The 27,626-nt window shown below is 35.8% G+C and overlaps 2 protein-coding genes across 2 annotated transcripts in view; both read left to right on the forward strand.

Moving 5' to 3' along the window:
• LOC135157837 (prostatic acid phosphatase-like) overlaps positions 1 to 7,471 on the forward strand; it is a 31,594-nt gene extending 24,123 nt beyond the window's left edge. The window contains exons 9-10 of the mRNA XM_064114832.1: positions 102 to 295; positions 3,245 to 7,471. Coding sequence (XP_063970902.1) covers positions 102 to 295; positions 3,245 to 3,435 — 385 coding nt within the window. The 3' untranslated portion in view covers positions 3,436 to 7,471. The remainder of the gene's footprint in view (positions 1 to 101; positions 296 to 3,244) is intronic.
• Positions 7,472 to 17,998: 10,527 nt separating this feature from the next.
• LOC129282875 (ufm1-specific protease 1-like) lies at positions 17,999 to 26,850 on the forward strand. Its single transcript, XM_064114852.1, has 6 exons — positions 17,999 to 18,412; positions 20,158 to 20,285; positions 21,032 to 21,250; positions 21,610 to 21,712; positions 23,387 to 23,463; positions 25,559 to 26,850. Exons 1-6 carry the CDS (start codon positions 18,169 to 18,171, stop codon positions 25,697 to 25,699), a joined length of 912 nt encoding a protein of 303 aa, XP_063970922.1. The 5' UTR covers positions 17,999 to 18,168; the 3' UTR covers positions 25,700 to 26,850.
• The last annotated feature ends 776 nt before the right edge of the window (positions 26,851 to 27,626 follow it).

Consider the following 27,626-nt stretch of genomic DNA (forward strand, 5'->3'; position numbering starts at 1 on the left):
ACATTTTATATCTTCATATTTTTGTCATCTTCTCTCTCTCTCTCTCTCCATCTCTATACTTTTCTCTCCATCTCTCATCTTTTCTCTCTTACTCTCTCCAGTTCACATACGGTGCAGTTATTATTTAGGAATGACACTTCAAAGCCTCCGTACATCCTCAAGTTCCTCGATTGCAACGAGGTATGCCCTGTTGAAAACTTTTTCCACATTGCATCGCCTTTCCTGGTCGATGATATCGATGCGATGTGCAGGAGAAAACCGCCTTCGTTGCCTCTTCACGTTGAATGGAATATAGGTGAGTTAGCTCAGCTGATTTTAGCAAGTAGAATTTTTTTGGTTTAAGTTTCTTTTCTGCAAACTTTTTGAAAAATGAAAACCTCTTAAAATGGGGATTAGATGTTCAGTTTTCAGTTTTAGACTGATGATGTGGATAAAAATATTAGCTCATTGTAAGTAAGCTCACTAACAAGTATGCATTGAGGCCTCCGCACACCATATGACTCGACTGGTCTACGACTGGTTTGGACTGAGTGAGGGGAGATGTGACGTCACAGCTCTTGAGAGTCGCAGACCGGTCAGAGACGAGTTGCAAGGAAAATCGTAAGGATTTGGCATGTCGGATCCTTATGTCTGGATCGCAAGGTCAATCCAACTTCCAGCCTATCAGACAGCAGAGCTGCACGAAGCGTATATGATATACAACGCGCATACGCAGTGGTAAGCGCCATTTTCTCAGTTGCTATGGCAAAAAGCAAAAAGCGCATGCGAGAGTCGCAGACAGAATGGTAGTCGGATCGCAAGGTGTGCGGTGTCGAGGCTTATGACTACCTTGTGATTCATCTCCATTCACTCAGTCGCAGACCAGTCGAGTTGTAAGGTGTGCAGTGGCCTTTACAAGTGTCAAATGATTGTCCCTTTTGAATAAGCCCTGTTTAAATTATGTTTGAATATCCCAAATTCATGAAAGACCTTTATACCTTGCTTCATAATTCAAATTTTTGTCTTACGGATGGTGACTGAAATTGAGAAGATGGGCTTTATTACACAATTGCATCTTCAGTCGAAGAATGAGCTGTTCTGGTTTAACCCTGAAGCTCCCGGGGTATTTTGATTCTTGTCATTCCCGGGGGGGGGCCATTATGGCCCCCCCTTAAGATCTCGGCCGCCGATCGCGCGAGCGACGCAAAAATTTGCACGCTGGTAGTGTGTGATGTAATCTACAAGGCTGTATGGTAAAATTTTCCAAAATATTGAGATTTTATTTTATATGAATTAATTATGCTAATTTATGCATAAATCATACTTTTTGCTCTAATTCACTAAATAAAGCTCCTAGAATGCTAATTTTTGGTAAAAATATTCTTTGTAGCTTTCTTAACAATCGCAATAAAAAAAAACTTCGGTTTGGAAATCAATTTCTTATGTATTTTATTGTTTTATGAATTTCTTATGTATTTCTTTGTTTTTTTACTTTTGGTTTTTTATTGTTTTTTCAATGGAAATCGTTCCAGACTTAATTCTGATCATAAACAAGGCAAAATTAATTAAGTTTAATCAGTAAAAGTAGAAATAATGATACATTTATGAATTTTGGCTAAATACACTATTTGCATTGGATTTGTACATGAAATCACGTTTATGAGCAATTTTGGGTCTGACATGCACTTATATAATGTTGCGTAATGTCGTAACCGCGTACCCGGGCGTCACAAATTTGGTCTCAAAATTTGCGCGAGACTTGAAAGTAAAAAGTCAGTGAGCGGCGAGGTAAAAAAAATTCGCGAAGCAGATATATCGCGAAAATTGTCGAGGGGCCCCCCCCCGGGAGAATTAGGGTTAAGTTGCACTAGGTTTGAACTTTTTACTGCTGAAAAGTTAGTTTTGTTGTGAGGTAAAATAAGAATGGTTTATTGTGGATTTCAGTCCATCATTTTTCCATTTCATAAGAATACTTAACTTGGTCTGATCTCAGATCCTGTTGTAGGCTGGACTACAAAAATCTACAGTGCGTATCAAAAAAAGTTTACACTCAAAGATAATGCTGTAAAATGGTATATTTGTAATTATCATGAAGCTTTTTCCACATATCTCAGCGAATAACGATATAAGTGATGAAAAATCTTACCACTTGAGTGAGCACCACTTACTTTTGAAAAGTTCGTGAGAAATTGTGTGCTCAGAACTTGGAAATAGTTATATGGACAAAAGTAGACGTTGATCATGAAGAGCTCATGGACTTTAGCTATGGAGATTGATATGTAGGTATCTTTTACCCTTTTAACTTGTTTCCTTGCCAAAAACACTTCAATCAAGCGCCATAGCCGATTTCTGCGAGCTTTACCAAAATGGACAGTGCTCACTCAAGTGTAACATTCTGTCAAAATTTTTACTTTCATTTGATAGATGAGATCCAAACCCAAGAATATATGTGAAAAAAAATATCCCCATGTTGTATATTTTTCAATACCCAGGACTTCTTCAAAGTGTAGACTTTTTATTGATACGCACTGTATATGATGGTTACACTTCGTAATTCCGAAGGTTCGTAATTTCGAAGGTTCTTTATTCCGAAGGTTCGTAATTCTGAAACACGTAAATTGCCTATACCTCGATTTTCGTTCATCCGAAAACGTAAAAGGGTTCGTTAATCCGAACATTTGTGGCGTTATTCTGAAGGTTCATTATTCCGGAGGTTTGATAATCCGAAAACGAAATAAGGTTTGATGTTCCGAAGTATACAATCCGAAAACGAAATATGGTTCGTTGTTCCGAAGGTTCGTTAGTCCGAAAACGAAATAAGGTTCGTTAATCATTAGTTTTCGGACTAACGAACCTTCGGAATTACGAACCTCATTTTGTTTTCGTATTAACGAACCTTCGGAATTACGAACCTCACTTCGTTTTCGGACTAACGAACCTTCAGAATTACGAACCTCATTTCGTTTTTGGACTAACGAACCTTCGGAATTACGAACCTTCGGAAATACGATCCTTCGGAATAACGAACCTTCAGAATGACAAAGCTTTGGAATTACGAATGTATGCGGATAATGCGGTATATGATATGGGAAATTTTACTTTTATTTGATAGATGAGATCCAATCCCAAGAATATATGTGAAAAAAATATCCCCATGTTGTATATTTTTCAATTCCCAAGGACTTATTCAAAGTGTATACTTTTTATTGATACTCACTGTATATGATATGGAACTAAAGCTTTCTCTCTTATCCTGATATTACAGGTTGGATGTTAGCAGCAAGTACCTTGGCTTTTGCAGCCCTTCTTCCTTTTATTGCTTGTGTAATACTCACTTGTGGCGTCGGTGGGCGTCGCCGTTTACATAACTCCAAGAAACGCATGGAACCCATCAACTTCCACCTCCTGGGCGGCAACAACAGCGAGTCGGAAGACGAGAGCGTGTTTGACACATGACCCCACGTCAAGGAGTAGATAGAGTCTTGTGATCGTTCGTCAAAGTATTTTCTGTTTTTATTTATTCATGCTGAATAACGCACTGACTGCAAAGATGTGATCATATGTGACTAAATATGTGCTTTTCCAGAGCATTAATCTTTTTTTTATATAAAGTCTATAAAAATCAACTATTTATTCACACCCTGGTCACAAAGATGTGATCCTCTGCAACAAAATATGTGTTTCTCCTGCGCATTCATTTTTTTATAAGGTCTACAAGAACCCGCCATTCCAAAAATTTTCAGCTTTTTTTGTTGTTGCAACATCGCTGCATTTAATAGATGCAGAAATCTTCTGCGATGATTTATGTACAAATCCATAGCTATCATTTTTTTTTTGTGTATAAAGGTCTTTAAAAATCAACCAATCCTAAAATTGGCAGCTTTTTTGTTGTTGTGACATTGCTACAATGGATGCAGAGATTTTCTGTGTTAATTTATGTACATGTTCTATCCCTTAGCTGTCATTTTGTTGTTTACAACTATCTACAAGAATCTATTGTTCCTTAAATTGGCAATATTTCTGTTGTTTCAGCATTGCTGTGTTGCAGAAAGCCTCTGCTAACAAATGTTTGTCATCCCATGACATTTTTTTAAAGGTCAACAAGAAATGGGGGTTCCTCAGGTATGTTGCAACATTCTTTCAATGGTTGCAGAAATATTTTAGAAATAATATGTACTTTCCCATACTAGTCTTTTTTTTCAAAGGTCTGCAAGAGTCAGCTCCTCCTGCATTGATATTGTAGGGGGTAAATATTTTCGGCCCCTTACATACATGGAGTTGGAAATAGGCACTCCATGCAAGTTTGGACTACAGTCAGATTCAATCTATGCTATGAGATAACCAATAATTACCCTCAACTTCAATTTTCACAACTTAAAACATGAGAATAAGAAGATCTTCTGAATTACAAAGTAAGATCGAAATCATCAAATATCATTTACCATCAATAAGAAATTGGTCATTTGATTAGTTTTCAAAGTAAGTAATTACGATTTTCATTTTCACCCTGTATTGCAAATTTAGGGAATTTAGTGATTATTATTTTTCATTAACTTAGTCACACTCAGGAATAGTGTAATATGCAGCAGCATCGATAGAGTATTTTTTGTTGTTGTAATTTGCTCTTCCATCAATTTTACCATTTAAATTTATGTATTTTTGGTAACAGATATATATAATGCATAAGGGCAATTCCATAGGTTGGTGGACATGAGCTCAATGTGTCTTTGTACATATAGCCCATCTGAACCGTAACGTGAGTAACCACTTTATCTGCACCCCTTGTAAAAACCATGTGTTCTTTATTTTTTTAATTATATACAAATTTGTCTCCCTAATATACTTCTTTGAAATGGATATAATCAACTTTCATAAAAGCCTTGCATGAGGACACTTTTCACTTATGTCCACTTTTCATTTTATGCATGTCCAAATCATGTAACACGAGTAACCGACACATTTCAAAGATTTGCCAGGAGCATAATGAAATTTCCCAAGTTTTTTGTTTTTATACAAAGGATAGTCAGACTGCGTACTATGTTGTGATAAAGAGATGTTTAGTTCCTATCAATAATAATGGAGTTACAGCTCCAAGTATGAGTCAAGGTGTCTCCAAATGTAACGTGAGTAACCGTGGAATAGCCCATAAGCCTTTGCTGCACTGTCTTTACAACTTTCACAACCCTGATCTGTTTGATTTGTCAGATTTGTGAAGAGCTGGATGCATAACATTTATTTATTTTTCATTAAAGATATTTTTTGTCCGGGGCTTATTGATGAACTTCTACCTCCAAGCAAGGACCCACCACCACTTGATCCTTAAGAAAATAGGGTCAAGTGACTGTACATTGCCAGATGGTCTGAACCGGCTTCATCTTATTTCTGTAGGTCTCGTTCCTCATGGTCTAATCTTAAAGCTAAATGAAAGTAGTTGCAGTAAAACACTGATTTCGTGAGAAAGTCTGTAAAACCAAGGTTAAGTATTACTATATCATTCTGGATCTAGATCTGGTACAGTTACATAAACTGAACTTTGTGAAATCATAAAATCCAAGCTGAAAAACGATCACACTGAAGATCGCCAACACAGATAGGCACACGTGGGACAGTGTATATCATTATTGCTGGAATAAAAACCTGATGGAAGTGCCCGAATCCGAGCTTATTTTGCTTATATCTCAGCAATTAAACAATTTCTTCCAGAATCCTTTGGCACATACATGTATTTTTTATTCATACAAACAGACACTTTGGTGGTCATTATATTGGATTCTGTAAAAAGTCGTTTTGAGATCGTTACCACAACTGGCATTTATCTTTAATATGTCCTTGTCATGAATGAAGAAAGGTTTCATGCTGCACATGTCAGCGGTGTCAACATCCTTTGTGTGATGGCTATTCCATCATCTGTTGGCACAAACCGAAGAAGGAGACAGTATTGTGTGTGAATTAAATGAATATTCATGATGTAGCTGGAAGGACCATGTGCACATGTGCTCGGGGAAAAAAAAAAGATTTTTTTATTCACAAGTACATGTAGAAGAGAGATTGGTTAAAGTTGGGAGCGTTGCAGCAAAAGGAAAGATAAAAGCAGACATTTTTTTTGTTAGATTGGCAAAAATTTGAACATGTACAGAATTTCTTCCAGACTTTCCTGATCAGTTAACATCTTCATGGAGTAAAAAAATTCTTGAATTTTGTTTTCTTTCTTAATGAACATTATTACATACCATTCACCAACTAGGATTAACCCAAAATCAGTAAAGCAAACAAATTGAAATGAAAAATAATAAAAACAATCATTAAATGATAATTTGAACTTCCTTTCACTTTTTACATAAGTACAGAGATGAGTTATTTTTGGCATGACATTGTCTCACAAAAAGTCTTATGGTGTCAAAATGCTATCCCCACATATACATCACAAATGTCATCTCAAACACATTCCCTAGGAATCTGTTTCATGAAGTTTCTACTTATTTTGTAATGATAAATCTGATTTATTGAAATTGATATTGATTAAGATATGAATTAGTATTATATTACAAGTTTGTAAGTAAATTCTGATCATTTCAGGATTATGTGAATGACTTGCTATCAATCTCGGGTCACATTTTACTGATATTTTTTCTTTTTATATGATTAATTTGGGTGCAAATATCAATTCAACAATTGGTTCTAGGGATATCTGTATAACATTTCTTCTGGCATTTAATCTTTGTTTCTTTTGTAAAGAACAATATTTATTATGGGAATTTTCATATTTTGTACAAATAATCAAGTGGATTGTAATTTGGGTTGTGAATTATTAAGAAATTTCATGGATTGGTTTGTAGTTAATTTTACAGTACACTGTTCTGAAATAAGTTTGAATGCTAGGTTCTAGTCTTCCAGGGATGGTTTCACAAACTGTTCGTGTGACTTAGAGTCAAATGATTTGTTGTGTCTTAGTTGTGATTTGTCCAGTACACTTAGAGCTTTGTGAAAGACTTCCTTGGACAACTTTCCAAGAGGACGGCTTACCTGGCAGTGTTAAGAATAGTTGTCCTAGAGAGAATTGCCTGTACGGGGGCGTTGTGGTCTAGTGATTCAGATTCTTTCAATTTGAAGGACGTGGGTTCGATTCCAAGCCATGGCGTGTTTTCCTTCAGCAAGAAATTTATCCACATTGTGCTGCACTCAACCCAGGTGAGGTAAATGGGTACCGGGAGGAAGTAAATGGGTACCGGGAGGAAGGCGTTAATCCACACTTTGCCACTCTCGACCCAGGTGCTAAATGGGTACCCGGTAGGATGCGAAAGATATTGTATGTTTGAATTTGCCAGCGCCATAATGAGGCTGCGATGAATGCAAGGAATGCTCCCCAGGGAGTGGACATTGTGCACTTTTCGTGCAGGATTGAAATGAATCCAATGACCGGGGTAATAATATGCTGTAACGCGCTTTGGGCCATTCTGGGAAAAGCGCTTTATAAAAATTGGCTATTATTATTATTATTATTATTATTATTAATTCCTCAAAATGCTGTGCGCACCGGAATCGGTAGACTAGCTTAGCTGGGGTAATATAGGAGCGCCTTGAGCACATGGCAAGGTGGATACATGCGCTATACAAATCCTATATTATTTATTTATTTTCAGTAAAGACATCTTTTGGGACGACTTGCCCTTGATTTACTAAAATAAAGCTGGGATTGATAAAAAAATGTATAAAAACTCTGGAATCATGAATATGATAAATAAGAATGATAAATGAAATAGTATTAAATATTTTTTTTGTGATTGTTTCTATTAGAGTTTAGAATTCAAATACTTTTTTTTTCTGGACAATGAAATTTTAGGTCCTATATCAAGTAGATATGTAAGGATAGTATTACTTGTGTAACGTTCTGAAATTCAAATTAGTATTATTCATTAAATGAAGGGGCTATGTGCAATTGCTCATTATATGTACAGTACTGATGAAAATTGTATTATATGATTTAGGATTTGAAATTAGTTTTTATACAGTTTACTTTCCATGAAATGAACATATAATTGTCAATCAATGTAGAAAGAACTATAAAATGCAAATAAAATGGTGTATCATTTTATCTCTCAGTTTTGTATTATTTCATCCTGCAGGTTTGTACAAAAGCAAAAATATTTTTTTTCTCCAATTTTTACTGATAAAATCTAGAAATTATCAGCATGGAATTTCAACGATGCCTGAAAAAGGATTAGTGATAAAGAAATTGGTTTCCTATTGTTTATTGTCATAAATATATTTCCCATTAAACATTCCAATGGAGAGAGGTATTTGTTTGTCATTACATGACAAAGATTTATTTATTTCATGTTGTATCATTTCATGATATATGCTTTAAAAGCTCAGAGTATTGTGTATCAGTCCTGATTTAAATATGTTTAGCAAAGTTTTATATTTACATGCAGACCTGAAAGATATCTTTTGTCTTGCATATTGTATTTCTAGAATTGAGAAATGCATTATTTGATTAATATAAAAAGAATAGCATTTTTAAAACTTGCCGTATTTTATAGCAAGCAGTCTCCAAATGAGGATGATAACAAATGAAGTGTATATTGTAAGTATATGTTATAAGGTTAAGCAGAAAATATTTAAATTATTACTTTCAGCAGGTAAGGTGAAAACCTCTATGGGTGCAAAATATATGATACCTTGCTTCGACCATGAATACCAATATATTACAAACTAGATCCTGCTTCAACCGTAATTGATTTATTCAATGACTTGGTGATGGATATTCCTTATATTGTTTAGTATTTAATTGTATTGTCTGTTGTAAATTATGCGATGAAGCTTACACGTATTGCATCTCCCAATGTATTATTAATATGATGTTTACATCTTTGGTGGACCAGGCTAAATTTCTACTTTAGAGAAAAGTACTATAAATGTATAATTATGTTGTTTGTGTAAAAAAGAATGTTCATTAGTGAGGGAGTCGGACCTTTGGGTGTTCAGTTTATTTGTCATCTTGGTCCCGTAACAAAGGTTAGCGATTAATCGTACGCTTGATTTTCACTATTGATTGTACATTGTAGTAAATGGAATCAATTGTAGAAAAATGTTCTACGATCATTGCTAAGCTTTGTGTTACGGGCCCCTGGAATGAAAATAACAACATTATAACAATAACAACGCTGTTGTATGAGGAAATTGGTTTAGCAATAGCTGAAATATCTATGGCAATGTCATTTGAAGGTTGGTTTGTGCGATTATATGGCCAGACCCTTCATAGTAGAGCGGATTAGCCGAACAATTGTGCAAATTATGACTAAAGCATGAAACTTTCACAAGTATTAGTATATGCCGTAAGATTTATTTTAAAGATGGGAGGTAAATTTATAAATGCCATTTTCGGCCGTTGCCATGGCAACAGATTAATTTCTCCAAAATAACATGCATTCCCATGTAAATGGTAAATAAACATGATATAGATGACCAAAATGATAATGTTCAGGCTCCCAATTGAATACATATGAAATTTAGAAATATTCAAGATCTTTAAGAAAGGTCCAATTGGTCCGTTGCCATGGCAACGGCTTGTTTTTCCCCAGAAAAGTAAAAATTTTGATTAAAAAAACGTTGTAGAATATGATTTATCTTTAATTTCCCCTAACTTTACAGTGCTTATCGAAGATATTTTGGTTGCTAAATGTGTAAATTACATCTCAAGCCATTGCCATGGCAACCAAATAACATCTAATTTACAAAAATAACATGTTTGACAAGACAATGGACAGGTGGAAAATACAAGTGGAATTAACTTTATCTGTATGCTTAAGATTTGACCCCCTCATTTGAACAAAAAATACAGAAAGTGTTCTGCAGGAGTTCTTTATAAAGATAAGAATTAATGTTGCCTTGGTAAAGCTTGAATTGAATTTAAAAATAAACAATTTTGCAAAGGACCCGTTGCCATGGCAACATCTTATTTCCCTCTAGAAAAGTGAAAATATTGATAAAAATGTAAAATACATGTACAGTAAGATCATCATTCCAGTTTCTCTAATTTCAAGGTACTAATTGAGATATGTTTGTGACTAAATTTTATAAATATAACATCTTAAGCCATTGCCATGGCAACCAAATAACATCTAATTTTTTTTTAAAGTGGATGATAAGGTTAAAAACAGGTGAAAGATACAATGAATATTAACTTAATGTGCATTCGTAAGGTCTGACCAACTCAATTAATTTAGGGGAAAATAATACAGTCAGTGTTCTGCATGAACTAAATTAGAATGATAAACATTGATGTTGCCTTGGTAATACTTGAATTCAACAATAAATATTAATATTCAAAATGGCCTGTTGCCATAGCAACAGCTCATTTAGTATCAGTTTTGATTAAAAAAGGGACTGTAGAATCTGATTTTTCTTGCATTTACCCTAATCTTTGTGTGCTAAACATCGATATGTTTGATGCAAAATGTATAAATAACATATGAAGCTATTGCCATGGCAACCAGATAATATCTAATACTAAAAAATGATTTGGATGACAAGATTTTGGACAGGTGGAAAATACAAATAACTCAATATGCGAAAGGTTTGGCCGGTCATTTAATTTCGAACAAAAATTTCAGTAAGAGTTCTGTATGAGTTCATCAGAATAATAAAATTATGTTGCCTTGGTAATACTTGAATTTAATGATAAATATTAGTGTTTCAAATGTCCCGTTGCCATGGCAACAGCTCATTCCCCCCAGAAAAGTATCATGTTTGATAAACAAAAAAATTGTAAAATCTTATTTTTATTTCATTTGCCCCAATTTTAGGGAGCTAAGCATATATATGCTTGCTGTTACTAAATAAATAACATCTTCAGCCTTTGCCATGGCAACCAATTAAGATATAATTTTTAAAACAAACTAACACAGTTGTAATGATAATGGACAGGTGGAATGTAAAGTAAAGATTTACTTAATCTACATAAGGTTTGACTTTGACCAGTCATTAAGTTTTGAACAAAAAATACAGTAAGTGTTCCGCATGAGTTCATTAGCATGATAAAAACTGATGTTGCCTTGGTAATGCTTGAATTTATTGATATCAATGTTTACAAATGTGTGTTCTGTTCCCATGGCAACGGGTCATTTTATTCCCCCTAAAATACCATCTTTGATAAAAAAAATACCTTGTAGAATCTTATTTTTCATTCAATTCTACTAAGTTTAGGGTGCCAAACATACACGTACATCTCTGTTGATTAATGTATAAATAACATCTTAAGGCATTACCATGGCAATAAAATAACATATAATTTACCCCAAAAATAACATGGCTGACAAGATAATGGACAGGTGGAAAATACAATAAAATTAACTTAATATGCTTGAATTTATTGATATCAATGTTTACAAATGTGTGTTCTGTTCCCATGGCAACGGGTCATTTTATTCCCCCTAAAATACCATCTTTGATAAAAAAATACCTATACATACACGTACATCTCTGTTGTTAAAATAATATGGCTGACAAGATAATGGACAGGTGGAAAATACAATAAAATTAACTTAATATGCGTAAGGTTTGACCTACTCTTTTAATTTTAAAATCACATTAAGTGTTATGCATGATTTCTTACGATATGTTGATTTGGTAATGCTTGAACATAATGATAAATATCAATGTTGCCAATGGTCCCTTAAAAGTACAAATTTTGATAAAAATAATATGTTTATTTTATTTCCTAGTCCCTTATTTGAGGGTGCTGAACATAAATATGCTAAATGATAAGCACCATCTTATTTCATTATACATGGCATCGACATAAGACCTACAAAAATCATATCAGACTTTTTTGGACTCAAATAAATTCCCGAAACTCTCATTTCGAGGCTGGTCAATTTCATTCAAAGTATTCGCAGGCTGCCATTTTGAAGAAAGCGTCTTGGTGTGATTTGTGCTTTAAGGCCGTTCATCATATCAATATATAAGGGGATAATAGGCGTTGATAAATCAAAATCAAAAGTCTATCTGAGGAGTTGACATGGTCTTGAGCTCCTAATCAATGTAAATACAGTAAATCAACTTTTACATGGAAATCATTATAATTTTGCTTTGTCTGACTGTTTTAGCATAATACTTGGCTCGAAATTTGATGGCAAAGAATTATCAAGTATCATCTGCTAGTACGCATTTTAATTTCTGCATATATCAGAAAATTTTTACTTTTTGAAAATTCCCATCATTTCTTGAAAATTGCCGAAAATTCAAAAAATTCCCACCAAATGCCCGTTTATTCCCATGAAAAGATTCCATCAAGAAAATTCCCGGAAATTCTGCAACCCTACTCCCCCCAAAAAAAATCATTACCAAGAAAAAAATAAAGAGAAAGTGAAATAGAGATGGATAAAATATGATTGTTTTACGAATACTATACCCAAAATCTTTTACAAAATTTTATTTTTGTAAAAAAAAAGGAAAAATTTCGAAAGTTTTACTCTTTCGCTGGGCTAGCTGACAACTTTTGAAAATAAATTTTACTCAATACATCATATCTGGACCCCTCAAAATTACACTACAGATTTTGACGAAGAAGATTTTGAAATACTGTGATAATTTTTAAATTAACATAATTATGAATCTAATCAACATGAAGTATAATCTATTCACTGCTATTTTTACATGATAAATATATAGACTTTAAAAATACCCTTACTGGTTGAAAGGTTGAAAAGATAAAATAAGTACTCCAGGGTAACAGCAAAATCCAAGATGGTGCCCTCACTGGCTGCCGTAGGCTAAAAATCCACAACTCATCCATTACTTGATAAAATGGCTTTAATTTGTTTTTTATTCACTGGTTATTAAGGATCAATAGTACATAGGGCCAAGTTACAGGGACAGCCAGTGGTCTGGAATGTCCAAAAACATAAGATGGCTTCAAAAAATTGAATCTAAAATGGTTGCTGATACCTAACTTAAGCGGACGTAGCTCATTTCATATTGGCCTAGGGGAAGTGATTTTGACTTTAAATCCTTGGTTTCAAGAGTCTAATAATATTAGGACAAGTTACAACGACAGTCAAGTATGTCCGAAAATCCAATATGGCTTCCGAAAAAATTATAAAATGGCTGCTGATACTTAAAAGTGGAATAGCTCATTTTATATTCACCTGTGAGATATGAATTTGGTGTCTAAACTATGATTTCAAAGGCGAATAATACATTAGGACAAGCTACACGGGCAGTCGGTGGTCTTGTATGTCCAAAATTCCAAGATGGCTTCCAAAAAAGATATAAAACAATGTCTAATGTTGCTTACAAATAAACATAGTTCGTTCAATATCTGTCTGGGGAATATGATTTTGGTGTCTAAACCATATTTTAAAGGGTCAAGTAATGCATTAGGACAAGTTACAAGGACAGTCGGTGGTTTGGTATGTTAAAAAACGCAAGATGGCTTACAAAATGGGGTCTAAAATTGACTGTTGTTACTTAAAAATTGGCAGAGCTCATTCTATATCCGCCTGTGAGATGTGATTCTGGTGTCTAAACCATATTTTCAAGAGTCAAATAATAAATTAGGACATAGTTTGTTCAATATCTGTCTGGGGAATATGATTTTGATGTCTAAACCATAATCATAAAACCATGGTTTAATGCATTAGAACAAGTTACGAGGACAGTCAGTGGACTGGTATGTTAAAAAAATCCAAGATGGCCTCCAAAATGGGGTCTAAATTGACTGTTGGTACTTCAATATGGACATAATATAGTTCATTAATAATATACATTGGGGATATGATTTTGGTGTCTACACTAGTATTTAAAGGGTCAAGTAATACTGTACATTTGGTCAAGTTGAAAGGACAGTCAGGAGTCATTATTGTGTCAAAAAATTCAAAGATGGCTTGAAAAATGGGGGTTATAATGTTACTAAAAAATGGACATAGTACATCAAAAATACACCTGGGGATATTATTTTGGTGTCTACACTAGGGTTTCAAGGATCAAATTATACTTTGGGACTGGTTACAATTGTCCATTTTGCCTGAAAATCCAAGATGGCTTCCATAAATGGGTTCTAAAATGACGACTGTTACTTTGAAGTGGATGTAATATCCACTTGTGAGAAATAATTTTGGTGCCTACATTCAAAATGCAAGCAGGTAAGAGATGGCAACAGCACCCATTGATGTAATTTTAGAATCTACCTTGGATTTTGGACAAAATTGATAACTAACCATCCTTGTTACTTGTCCTAATGTAACAGTGGACCCTTCATACCACAGTGTAGACACCAAAAATGTTTCTCACATATTGATGTTGTATGAACTCAGATAATTTCTGAGTGATATAAGTCATTTTAGATGCCATTTTGAAAATCCTCTTGGATTTTTAGGATAAAATGGACAACTGGATATCATTGTAACCAGTCTAAACATATTTTTAAACCTTGAAACCAAAGTGTGAACACCAAAATAATTTTATCTTGGTGGATTTTAAATGAACTATGTCAATTTTTAAGTAAAAGATTCGATTAGACTCCAATTGTCGGAAGCCATCTTGGATGTTTAGACACACTGGATTACTGACTGTCCTTGTAACTTGTTCCAATGTACATGATGTATTTACTGACTTTTAAAACCATGGTTTAGAATTAGATATCAAAATAATATGCCCTTGGCATATATTACACGAAACATGTCCATTTGTTAGTAACAGGGAGCTATTCCATTTTTGGAAGCCACATTGAATTTTTGGACAAACTTGACCACTGACTGTCCTTGTTACTTGTCCTAATGTATTATTTGACCCATTTAACCATGACATAAACATATTCCAGGATATCAAACAAACTACTTTTTTAATGCAGCAACAGCAATTTTAGACTCCATTTTTGGAAGCCATCTTGGATTTTTTTATATAATGGACAACTGACTGTCCATTCAACTTGTCATAGTGTATTATTTGACCATTGAAACCATGGTCTAGACACCAAAATCATATATCTCAGATTGATAGGAAATTACCTATATGTTCATTTATATATCAACAGCCATTTCAAACTCCATTTTTGGAAGCCGTCTTAGGGTTTTGGACACGTCAGACCACTGGCTGTCCTTGTAACTAGTCCCAATGTACTACTTCACCCTTAAAACCATCCCATAGAAACCAAATTAAGCCACTGAAATTAGATGTTATTTGGTTGTCATGGCAATGGCTTAAGTTATTTGTACATCAATTAACAGCAAACATATCTATGCTTTGCACCCTAAAATTAGGGGAAATTTATGACAAAATGCAGATTTTAAACTGTTTTTCGATCAAATTTGGTGCTTTTCTTGGAAAAAAAGAGTCGTTGCCATGGCAACGGCCCATTTGCAACATTGATATTTATCATTAACTTCAAGCATTACCAAGGTAACCTCAAATTTCATCATTCTAATGAACTAATGCGAAACACTGTAATCTTTGTTCAAAATTAAAAGACTGGGTCAAACCTTGAGTTAATTGTTATAAATTGCATTTTCCACCTGTCCATTATCATGTCAACCATGTTATATTTTTTTTCAAATTAGATGTTATTTGGTTGCCATGACAATGGATTTATATGTTATTTGCATGTTAACAGCAAACATATATCTATTCTTACCCTAAAGTTAAGGGAAATGAAAGAAAAATTAGATTATACAGTCCTTTGTTAAAATCAAAACTGCTATTGTTCTTGGGTAAATGATCCGTTGCTATGGCAACAGGCCATTTGGAACATTGATATTTATCGTTGAATTCAAGTATTACCAAGGCAACATCAATGTTTATCATTTTAATTAGTTCATGCAGAACACTGACTGTATTAGTTTCCCCTAAATTAGTTGAGTAGGTCAGACCTTACGAATGCACATTAAGTTAATATTCATTGTATCTTTCACCTGTTTTTAACCTTATCATCCACTTTAAAAAAAAATTAGATGTTATTTGGTTGCCATGGCAATGGCTTAAGATGTTATATTTATATATTTAATCACAAAAATATATCGATTAGTACCTTTAAATTAGGGAAAATGGAATGATGATCATACTGTACATGTATTCTACATGTTTATCAATATTTTTACCTTTCTAGAGGAAAATAAGCTGTTGCCATGGCAACGGGCCCTTTGTAAAATTGTTCCTTTTTAAATTTAATTCAAGCATTTCCAAAGCAACATAATATTTTATCTTTATAAAGAACTCCTGCAGAACAATTTTGTATTTTTTGTTCAAATGAGGGGGTCAAAACTTAAGCATACAGATTAAGTCAATTCCAATTGTATTTTCCACCTATCCATTGTCTTGACAACCATGTTATTTTTGTAAATTAGATGTTATTTGGTTGCCATGGCAATGGCTTGAGATGTAATTTACACATTTTGCAACCAAAATATCTTTGTTAAGCACTGTAAAATTAGGGGAAATTAAAGATATATCATATTCTACAACTTTTTTTAATCAAAATTTTATTTTTCAGGGGAAAAACAAGCCGTTGCCATGGCAACGGACCATTTGGAACTATCTTAATGATCTTGAATATTTCTAAATTTCATATGTTTTCAATCGGGAGCCTGAAAATTATCATTTTGGTCATCTATATCATGTTTATTTACCATTTATATGGGAATGTATGTTGTTTTGGAGAAATTAATCCGTTGCCATGGCAACGGCCGAAAATGGGATTTATAAATTTACCTCCCATCTTTAAAATAAATCTTATAGCATATACTAATACTTGTGAAAGTTTCATGCTTTAGTCAAAATTTGCACAATTGTTGTGATTTTTGGAGCTCATCCGCTCTACTATCATATAATTGCCCGGGATAATTGCCTGCTGATGATTTTTTCCCCATAAATTATCATCTGTATGGACGAGAATATTTGTAGATTTAAAGGGGTGTAGGTGTATTTCCACACAACGTTTGGTTATGTGATAACACAGCTCGCTAAAATCACGGAACTTCGGAGTAAGCCTACTTCTTTTTTTCTTGATTTCCTGTTGTATAATGTGATTTTGGTTGTGTTTGTTCATGCCGATGTGGTTATCTGTCTTGATTTTTACATTCAATGCTCATAAAGATTTGAGAAATAAACTTACATAGTATAAGAATTATGATAACAGATTTTTTAAAGTGTTGTGCTGTGTGTTGAATTTATATGAAGTCAACATGATAATCATCATCTTCATAATTATTATCATAATCTTCATCACTATCATCATCAACACAATCATTGTCATTATTATCATCAACATTTTCACTAGCTGTCATCATCATCATAATTATTGTAATATCGATCACCATCATCATCAATATCATCACCATCATCAACAAAATTATCATCTTCCTCATCACCATCATCATTATCATCACCATCATCATCATCATTATCATTATCACTATCATCATCATCGCTATCATCATCATCACTATCATCATCACTATCATCGTCATCATCACCATCATCATCATCACTATCATCGTCATCATCATCATCACTATCATCATCATCATCACTATATATCATCATGCAGCACGATCATATAATCATCCCTCATCATCACCATCATCATCATCATCGTCATCATATCATTAGTATCATATCGGGAGGTGTACTTTGGAGAGAGGGAGGGCGTACGGCGGGGCATATTGGCGGCGGAAGCCAAAAAATTTAGGGGGGTCCATGAAATTCAGGGATGGACAGGGGTAAAAAAATTGGACAAGTATAAAAAAAAAATGTTATCAACCGAAATTTAAGGGGGGAGGGTCCGTCCCGGCCCCCACCTCAAATTTAGGGGGGACAGGACCCCTCCGCCCCCCCCCCCCCCCCCGCCGCCTATGAGGCGGGGCATAAGGTTAAGGGGTTGTACTCGATATGAATGTAAAAAGAAAGTGAGAGATGAAGAGGGAGTGAGAGAGATTGGAATCTTGGGCCCGGGAAATTAAACATCTTTATCACTGTAATGAGCCGGTACGTAGCCATGCCGCCCGCGCGCGGTACCGGTTGCGTTGGCGCCGGTTTACCGCGCAAATACCACGTGGCCGGCTAGGCTGCGAGCGCGGCGCAGCCGGCCTAATTATCGCGCATTTTTGCATTATCATCGATCGATCAACGCGCGCCCGTCGTGATTCTTGAAGCACATGTTCTGATCCAATTAGCTGATGAAGTAAATGATTCTTCATGTATATACGGAATGCTTATGAATGTTCTTTCATCCCAGGGGCATGCCGGTTCAGGACCCAACTTCGTAGAACTAGCCTAAGCCCCCAAATTAAGCCAAGGTTTAAATTAGGGTGGTGTTTTTGTCTCACTATCTCAATCAGCTTCTCCGCCTCGGCTCCGGGCACCATACGCCGACGGTATCGAGTCCGGCCAGACGCCGGCAACGCAGCCGGAGCTGGAGTACGAGTGCAAGCAGCTGCTGGTGAGTATCGGGGTTGCCGGTTGAGAGTGTGAGCTGTGTGTGTGGTATTTAATTGATGCTTAAAACTTGACACAGGTACCTAACAGTTATAGTATTACTAATACGTGGATACAGGGGGGGGGGGGTGGGGGGGAGGGGTTAAACTGTCTAGATAATCATCAATTAATTATTACCATGATTACCAGAAGTAAAGACCGGAAAATCTCCAGGAGAAGTCCGAAGTTCATTTCTGTACTAGTAGTAGACTAGTAGTACTGACACTTGACTAGCCACAGCCAGCGCTCCCCCTCCCACTCTGTCAGTAGTATACTGATGTGGTGGGAGGGGCAGCGCTGGCTAGATAAGTTTTATTGGTAGCGAAACAGCTTCCATTTTGGACTGATGACCTTCTTATTTTCATGATAAATTTGCAATGTAATTTTTGTCTCACCTGCATAGCAGAGTGAGACTATAGGCGCCGCTTTTCCGACGGCGGCGGCGACGGCGACGGCGGCGGCGACGGCGGCGGCGGCGTCAACACCAAATCTTAACCTGAGGTTAAGTTTTTGAAATGACAGCATAACTTAGAAAGTATATGGACCTAGTTCATGAAACTTATACATAAGGTTAATCAAGTATCACTGAACATCCTGCATGAGTTTCACATCACATGACCAAGGTCAAAGGTCATTTAGGGTCAATGAACTTTGGCCGAATTGGGGGTATCTGTTGAATTACCATCATAACTTTGAAAGTTTATGGATCTGATTCATGAAACTTGGACATAATAGTAATCAAGTATTACTGAACATCCTGTGCAAGTTTAAGGTCACATGATCAAGGTCAAAGGTCATTTAGGGTCAATGAACTTTGGCCAAATTGGGGTATTTGTTGAATTACAGCCATAAATTTGAAAGTGTGTTGGTCTAGTTCATAAAACTTGGACATAATAGTAATAAAGTATCACTGAACATCCTGTGCGAGTTTCAGGTCACATGATCAAGGTCAAAGGTCATGTAAGGTCAAAGAACTTTGGCCACGTTGGGGGTATTTGTTGAATTGCCATCATATCTCTATAAGTGTATTGGTCTAGTTCATAAAACGTGGAAATAAGAGTAACCAAGTATCACTGAACATCTTGTGCGAGTTATAGTAGTTTTCAAAATCAGCACTGCTGCTATATTGAATCGCGTGATGCAGGTGAGACGGCCAGAGGCATTCCACTTGTTGTTTTTAACTGAGCCGCTCACTGCACTTTTACTTTGATGTCTTAGACCTTAAACCACTTTTTGAGACCAATGTGACACCAGGGTAAAATTACACGGTTATGAAATTACACAACCATGACAACATTGGGTCAAGAGTAAAGACCTAGATAGATCTATGATTATTTTATGTAAGTGCATGTCAAACCAAAAATTGCTCAAATGACGTTTATAAAGTCAATACAATTCATGTGTTTTAGCTAGAAATCTCAAGTGTGTGATTATTTTTATTCTTATTTACAATGATCATTTTAATATGATGCTTGAGACTTATATATAGGCTATAGCTGATAACGTCACCAATAAATTTTGTTGAATAAAATAAAGATAGGCTATCTTTATTTTATTCAACAAAATTTATAGATAGCAATGGAAAAATAATGCAATACAGTACATTCTGGCATCTTATCAACTCAAACAAATGAGTAAAATCATTGACTATTTGCATCCTGAATGAAACATATCCTGATCTCCCCCCCCCCACCCTTTTCTCTCCAAAAGGTTTGAGCATGGCTCTCTTATCTGATGTACACACCAGTCTTCCAAGTCCAGAGGCTGGTGGGGAGTCGTTCTTTGTCAGGGGCAGCTACCTGTACTACCACTATGCTTGTGATGGTTTTAAAGATCAGGTAAATATAAACTACAATAAAAAAGAAAATGATCGGGGTAAATGTGGGAATACATATCTTGGAAATTCAGTTCAATATTGGCTTTTATTAAAAATAACAATGCATAGCAGTTGAGAGGCTGTGTTGTGCTTGTTTTGCATTGTATTTCATTTTGCCCTTTTACAAATACCCCTCTTGAATTGACATAAAAGTTGTCAAAGGAGCCTCATAAATTGCCTTTTTCCTTGGTTTCAATAAAAACATTTATGTAAATCTGAATGAATAAAATAAATGGCCCCTTATTGTTTGGAAGAAGTATACATTGACAGTGACAATGCATATTTCTGACCAGGAAAGTCTTGTCCAGATATAGTGTTTAGCAACATTTTTTCGGTAGTGTATGTACATTGTAAAAAACAATAATCCTTATTCTATTGAGTGTTAAACTATAAATGTTATTTCAAGTTGTGTGGACAAACTTCACCATTATCATCATTTGATATTTTTTGAGCAAAACAAATCTTGATAAAACTTTCATTTATAATAATTTTATTCTAATCTTGATTAACTTTCCTGGTTGTAGAAAAGCTTTTACGTAAGCTCTGTACAGGCCTAGATATAAAAAAAATGCTACACAAGTGAAATTTGGGTGTAGCAGTCTTTGAAAAATGTTGAGCAAATTAAATTGCAATGCAAAACCAGGAAAATTATTCCCTCAATTCATGTTCATTTCCACCCCTTTTCTCACACGATTTTCCTTTCTACAGGGATGGGGCTGTGGATACCGCACCCTCCAATCTCTCTGCTCTCACATCCGCATCGCCAAGGAGGCGAAGGGGATGACGGGTTTCCGTGATGACGAACCAACCTTGAGAGAGATCCAAGAGGCTTTGGTTGCTATGCAGGACAAACCGGAGAGCTTTGTCGGGTCGAGGGAGTGGATTGGCTCATTCGAGGTTTCACTGTGTCTGGATTTCTTTCATGATGTGAGTTGTAACTGTTATTACAATAGATGTAAAAAATAAACTTGTACATTTTCATTCTTCACTGTGCCAAGTTCATGGAAATTTCCAAGATATCTATTTTTCCTCACCGAAAGTACTGTTACATATTGATATGTAATTCTAAGCCTGGATAATGAAATACTGTCATTTCAATTATGGTTATAAGAATCATGAAGGCTTTATGGTGAATGTTTTTATTTTTTATATTCTTGAAAGCAAAGTTATCAATATTTCCATCTTCCCATAAATTCTTTAATACCTTTATAGTACCAATGAGTGGAATAGGAAAGTTCATCTGAAAAATATATATATATTTTTTTCGTTTTATGCCCCCTTTTCAGGTTAGTGGAAAGATCATCCATCTTAGTTCTGGCAGTGACATTCCTGGCATAGTTCCTGATCTGGTTAAACATTTCAAGACACTAGGCACAGCTATTATGATGGGTAAGTAAACTTTATATCTGGGCCCCTGTTTCACACACACACAAAAAAACTTACGTGTTACTAATGCTGGGAGCTGAGCCGGGCTGGAACTCAGAACCCGGCGAGTTAGGGGGAATTTCTGCCGGGTCAAGCCGGTCCAAGTTGAGAGCCAAAACAGCAGAGATCGGAAGCGATAATAAGTCTTGGAAAAATATCAAATAAACAGCAAGATAATGTTACTTTTTACCTCCATGTGTGAACTGAGCTCATATTTACTCCCAAATAAGCTAACTTATTCGATCCTTAACATGAATTTCAGCCCCATCAAGCATAGGAAACGACCTTATTTTGGCTCTGATGGCGACGTCTCCATTCAAATTCTTAGTCAAATTTTGCCAAACGTACGTAGAGGGCAGCAACAATGTTAACTACGTGTTTGCCGGTTGTAATCGCTAATTTCAGCACACATTCAAAAGAATATACAGCAAAGTGAGACCCTAGATCTGAGAATTTGAACGATGAAATCAAGATCGAAGCCGAAATAAAGCTGTTCCTAATGCTCAATGAGGTTGAAAGTCGGGTTAGGATCGTTACTTGGGAATTAATTCAGACAAAAATTTAGGTTAAATTAGCCAGGTAAAACTTTTCAAGATTAATCCAGATATTATTGATGTCATCATCCTCCATGAGTTAGTAAACATATTCGCTAATCCCTTTCCAATTAAATTAACTTGAGAATTGATACTTAAAGGAGAATGAAACCCTTGAAACCAGCTGAATCCATATCAAAGAGAAAAATCAAAGAAACATATTGTTGAAAGTTTGAGGAAGATTGAATGAATAATAAGAAAGTTATGAGCATTTGAATATTGAGATCACTAATGCCATGTAGATCCTCCTATTGGCAATGCGACCAAGATCTGTGATGTCACACACGTACAACTCCCTCATTACTTTAGTACTTATTTCACTTATATTCTCACTTTTATAGAGTCTATCACAAGGTGAGGTGTTCTCTTTATGAGAGGACAAGTAAAGAGGTTTCACAACATTATATCATTGATGAATCGTTTGTCATATGATTAGAATGAGCAAAAAGATATGTTTTGGGGTATATTTTCAGCGTCCAAAAGGAGAGAGTTGTTCATCTGTGACATCACAGATCTTGGTTGCATTGCCAATGGGAGGATCTCCATAGCATTAGTGATCTCGACATTCAAATGCTCATAACTCTTCTATTGCTAGTCCTATTTTACTCAAACTTTTGTTGATCTTATTCTTTGATTTTTCTGCTTTCACAAAAGCTAACTTGCTCCAAGAGTTTCATTCTCCTTTAATTGTGTTTATAACACAATTATAATGTAAATTACTGAAAGGTGTTTTGAAATGGATTTTAATGCAACCCTTGTAGGATTATGATATATGATTGTGTGTTCATGACATATTTTTTTCTTTAAATCAGGAATTTGTGAGGTGTCAAGTTTTTCTTTAATTCAAAAATAAAATGACTCAAATAAACTGAAAAGTTCATACTTCTCTGCCTGTCTTTGTATTATATACTAATGCTGAATTTTTTGAATGAATTATTGAATTTGTTGGGTTGGAAACCATCTCAGAAGAAGCAGCCGGAGACAGGGACACCCCAGATATTGATTGTTTCTGACAATTTCATTTTTTTCTCTTCATGTTTTAAAGGTGGAGATAGTGATGCATCTTCAAAAGGAATCTTTGGTGTTCATCTTGGTGCTTCACGTTCATATCTCCTTATCTTAGTAAGTCAATTTGGTTTATAGAGTACCAAAGTGATGACGTCAGTTGCCATGGTGTCATGGCGGCCTGGTTCTAAACAAATGAACCTGGGAGCCGTTTAATAAAGCTGTTCGTAAGTTAAGAGAGACTTTAAGAACGACTGGTGATCCTTACACGCTGAACCATCGCCAATTTATTACACCATTTTCCATAAGAAAGGATCACCAGTCATTCTTAAAGTCGCTCTTAACTTACGAACAGCTTTATTTACATATGTCTATAACGTTAACTTATGCCTTTAAACCCGAAGGAAACTTAAACAACTCAAATGAAAGATTTGTGGAATGACTGAAGACATCAACGGCGCCCTGTTATGACTCTCAGAATGATGGTAACAACCAGGGACGAAACACATCACAATTTTTGCAAATACAAATGTGTGTAGACGATTGTGCAGCTGCGACTCAGTTTAGAACTAGCTGGTTTGTTGTCACAACATCATGATGTCACACTTCGGTACTCTACAGCCAATTGGTATAAAAGAAGCTGGTCTAATTCCGAGATCATCTAAAACTTTCACTAAATACGCACTTGGTCTCTTAATTCTATTTCATTCTCCTGCACGGATGGTCCGAGTTCCACTTCATCTACTAATTATTTTGTAGTTTTTCAAATGAGCAACAGAAAGTATTAAGTCGCCTACTATAGTTTAAATTATTTATCAGACTTTGCAAAGTAGCCATTGATATTTGCAATTGATTGCAAATAAGTTTCCTGCAACACCCTTGTAGGTTTATTTAATGCCCTTTGATATTTGATACTTACTGACAGTGTGAACTATTAAGTTCACACTGAATATTCTTCTGTGCATAAGTAGGTTGACTTTCCATATATAAGTCACATATTGGGGGCGTTGCGGTCTAGCGGTTTTGACTCTCGTCTTTCAATCTGAGGGACGTGGGTTCGATTCCCAGCCATGGCGTGTTTTCCTTCAGCAAGAAATTTACCCACATTGTGTTGCACTCAACCCTGGTGAGGTGAATGGGTACCGGGCAGCAATAAATTCCTCAAATTCCAGAATGGCTGTAGGCAGCACGGCTATTGCCGGGGTAATGATAATAACATTATTGTAATGCACACTTGATTATATACATATAAGTATAGAAATCGCACAATATAAATGTACAATTATTATTGTATCCCCCGAACAGAGTTCGGAGGATACTATGGATTTGGCCTCGTCGCGTTCGCCGCAGAGATTTCCTTGTGAGCGCTCTATCAGCTGCATTTCTTCTCCGATCGTCTTCAAATTTGGCATGAAGATTGAGTATGGTATAGCGAAGAAGCCTATCGATTTTGGTGTGGGCGGAGGTTACATGGTAAGGTCAGGTCATTTTCAGGTCAACATTAAAGTTTACATGCAAGACTCTCTTATGACACCTAACTCCGCAACCGTAAGTCACTTTTCAACCAAACTTGGATGATAGATGGACTTGGGGAACCTGCATGTTATGCTGCAGTCAGAGGTCACATGGTAAGGTCAAAGGTCATTTTCAGGTCAACGTTGAAGTTAACACGCAAGACTCTCTTTCTCCGCAACCATAAGTCACTTTTCAACCACACTTGGATGGTAGATGGACTTGGGGGACCTGCATGCTAGGGTCATTGTCGCCATGATAATTGTATTTTTTTGTCAAATTTCTGTGTGAGCTCTATATATCGCAATGACGGATGACGCGGTGGGTTCGGGGGATACATGTGCTCGGCTGCGTGACCCACCGAGCATCTCTAGTTATTATTATATTTGCCTAAGTCAAAGGAAGTTTTTAGACAAGATTATGCAGAACCTGTTATACACTTCTTCTAATTCGAACAGGGCTCTGTAACACATAGGTTTGCGATGAATTGCAAATATGAAAGAACCGCACTGATTGGTCCCTGGTCAGAATTTTGAACCAGATGCACGTGTAACATTAATATTGATTAGTCAGTTAATTTAGCGATTGATCGCTTATCTTTGTGTTACGGAGCCCAGATTTCTGTGGTCCCACAGGAATAAATTTACACATGTAGGCGAAGTTGACCATGTAATCCCTATCTTGCTCTTCATACATGCAGGATCCACACTTCACTGGTCATGCAACGGTAGAGGAACTCATCAAGAAGGAATGGGTATCCTGGAAACCAAGTGATTCCTTCATGGCAAGCTCTTTCTACAATCTCTGCCTTCCGCAGTTCAGTAGTGTCTCGGACAGATGATGATCTAGCAAGACCTCTGCCTAATGGATGGCTGTAGTGGTCAACTCAAATGGTTCAACAAGCTGTACCTTTTACAGGTAAGCTGTGAGCAGTGGAGATAAGGATGTAGCAAAACTTGTGCTTGATGGATGGCTGTGATGTTCTTTTTGAATAGTTCTACATCCTGTGCCTTCTACAGTTCCATAGTGCCTCTGAGAAATGATGATCTAGCTAGACTTCTGCATGATGGATAACTGTAATGTCCATCTCTCATAGTTCAACTAGCCATACCTTCTACTGTTTAGTAGGTAAGAGAGCATGATCTAGCAAAACTCCTGGAAGATGGATGGCTTTAATGTTCAACTCAAATGGTTCAACAAGCTGTACCTTCTACAGTTCAGCTGTGAGCCGTAGAGACAGGATCATGCAACACTCGAGCTTGATAAATGGCTGTGCAATGTCTCTCATGGTAAGGTCCGTGTACAATCTATACCTTCTGCAGATCAGTATTGCCCTGAGAGATCCACATTACAGTAGTGTCCTTGCCTGAGAGATGAGGATCAAGCCAAACTTCTGCACGATGGTCGATGGATGGCTGTGACACTTGTCTCTCATGGTTCAACAAGCCATGCCTTCTACAGTGTGCAGGAGAGATGGCAACTTGATAAACTTCTGCTTGATGGCTAACTGCACAATGTATCTTGGGGTAAGGTCCTTCTACAACCTGTGCCTTCTACAGTACAGTCAGGCACCAGAGAGATGACAACTCCTGTGTGACATCTTGCAAATAAGTGTGATCAAGGGCCCGTAACATAAAGCATAGTGATTCAATTTTTAATTCAATTCAGTTCATCTTTATAGCTATTGATCATGGGGCTAATATTGATCATATGATGGTGGTCCCCAAGTTAAGATTTAACATGAATTTCTTTTTATCTCACAAAATCTTTCAGTTAATAATGTTCCTAATATTATTATGAGTAAATGTACCAAATATCTCATAAAAATTTGAAAGAGATATAGGATTTTATTGGAAAAAACCTTGGGCAGTCATTTTCAGATTGAACAAAAAAATGGTACCCCATGCCTCCATCTCGTCAAAATGGGAAGCTGAAGGCCCTATTAAGCAACAACTTGCTGCGGCTGAAAAATTACAACTTTTACCAAGTTTATGTCAACAGGCTCATTCGTGACTATTCAGTTTATGTAATGATGATAGATTTGTGTCATAAGCTAAAACAATACATAAATATTTTTATACAACAGAATTTATGTCAACGACATAAGCTATGCATGATTTTATGTCATGATCAAAATTTATGTCATTATGACATAAATTTTCATGCAACAGGGCCAGGTTTCATATAATATTTTGACATCCTCTTGTTCAAATGAGTGACTCTTGAGTTTTAGGACGAGAGTCAGATTAACTGTGTTTGTCCCTACCTAGTTCTCATAATAGTTCTACAATCGGTAGATCTAGTTAAATTCTGTATTGTTGTACACCAACGAATCGCTACTCCTGCTGGGCCAACTCTGCTCAAGGATGATCGTTTTCTCTGTCGTTGGACATAGATGCTACCTTGACGGAGAAGTGATTGCGTTGTTCTCCATCCTGCATTGGCAAAATGATTAGCGATATTCAAAGATTCAGCCTTTGCTTGAACACTACAAAAATTGATAAAAATATCCTGATGATCAGGAGAGCCATAAACAAATTGGAGTGATATGGAAAGAATAGATAATACATCATCTTTGATGACTGGTGTAAGGGTAACAGACATAGAAAAGAAGGAACACCAACAACTCTGGCACAATTGCAGTGATTATGATACTCAAAGATTCAGCTTTTGCTTGTAGACTACAAAAATTTATAAAAATATCCTGGCGTTCAAATTGGAGTGATATGTAAAGAATAGATAATACATCATAGCAGATAGCAACAAAG

The sequence above is a fragment of the Lytechinus pictus genome, unplaced genomic scaffold (genome assembly GCF_037042905.1).
Source record: "Lytechinus pictus isolate F3 Inbred unplaced genomic scaffold, Lp3.0 scaffold_20, whole genome shotgun sequence".
Taxonomy (NCBI): Eukaryota; Metazoa; Echinodermata; class Echinoidea; order Temnopleuroida; family Toxopneustidae; genus Lytechinus; species Lytechinus pictus.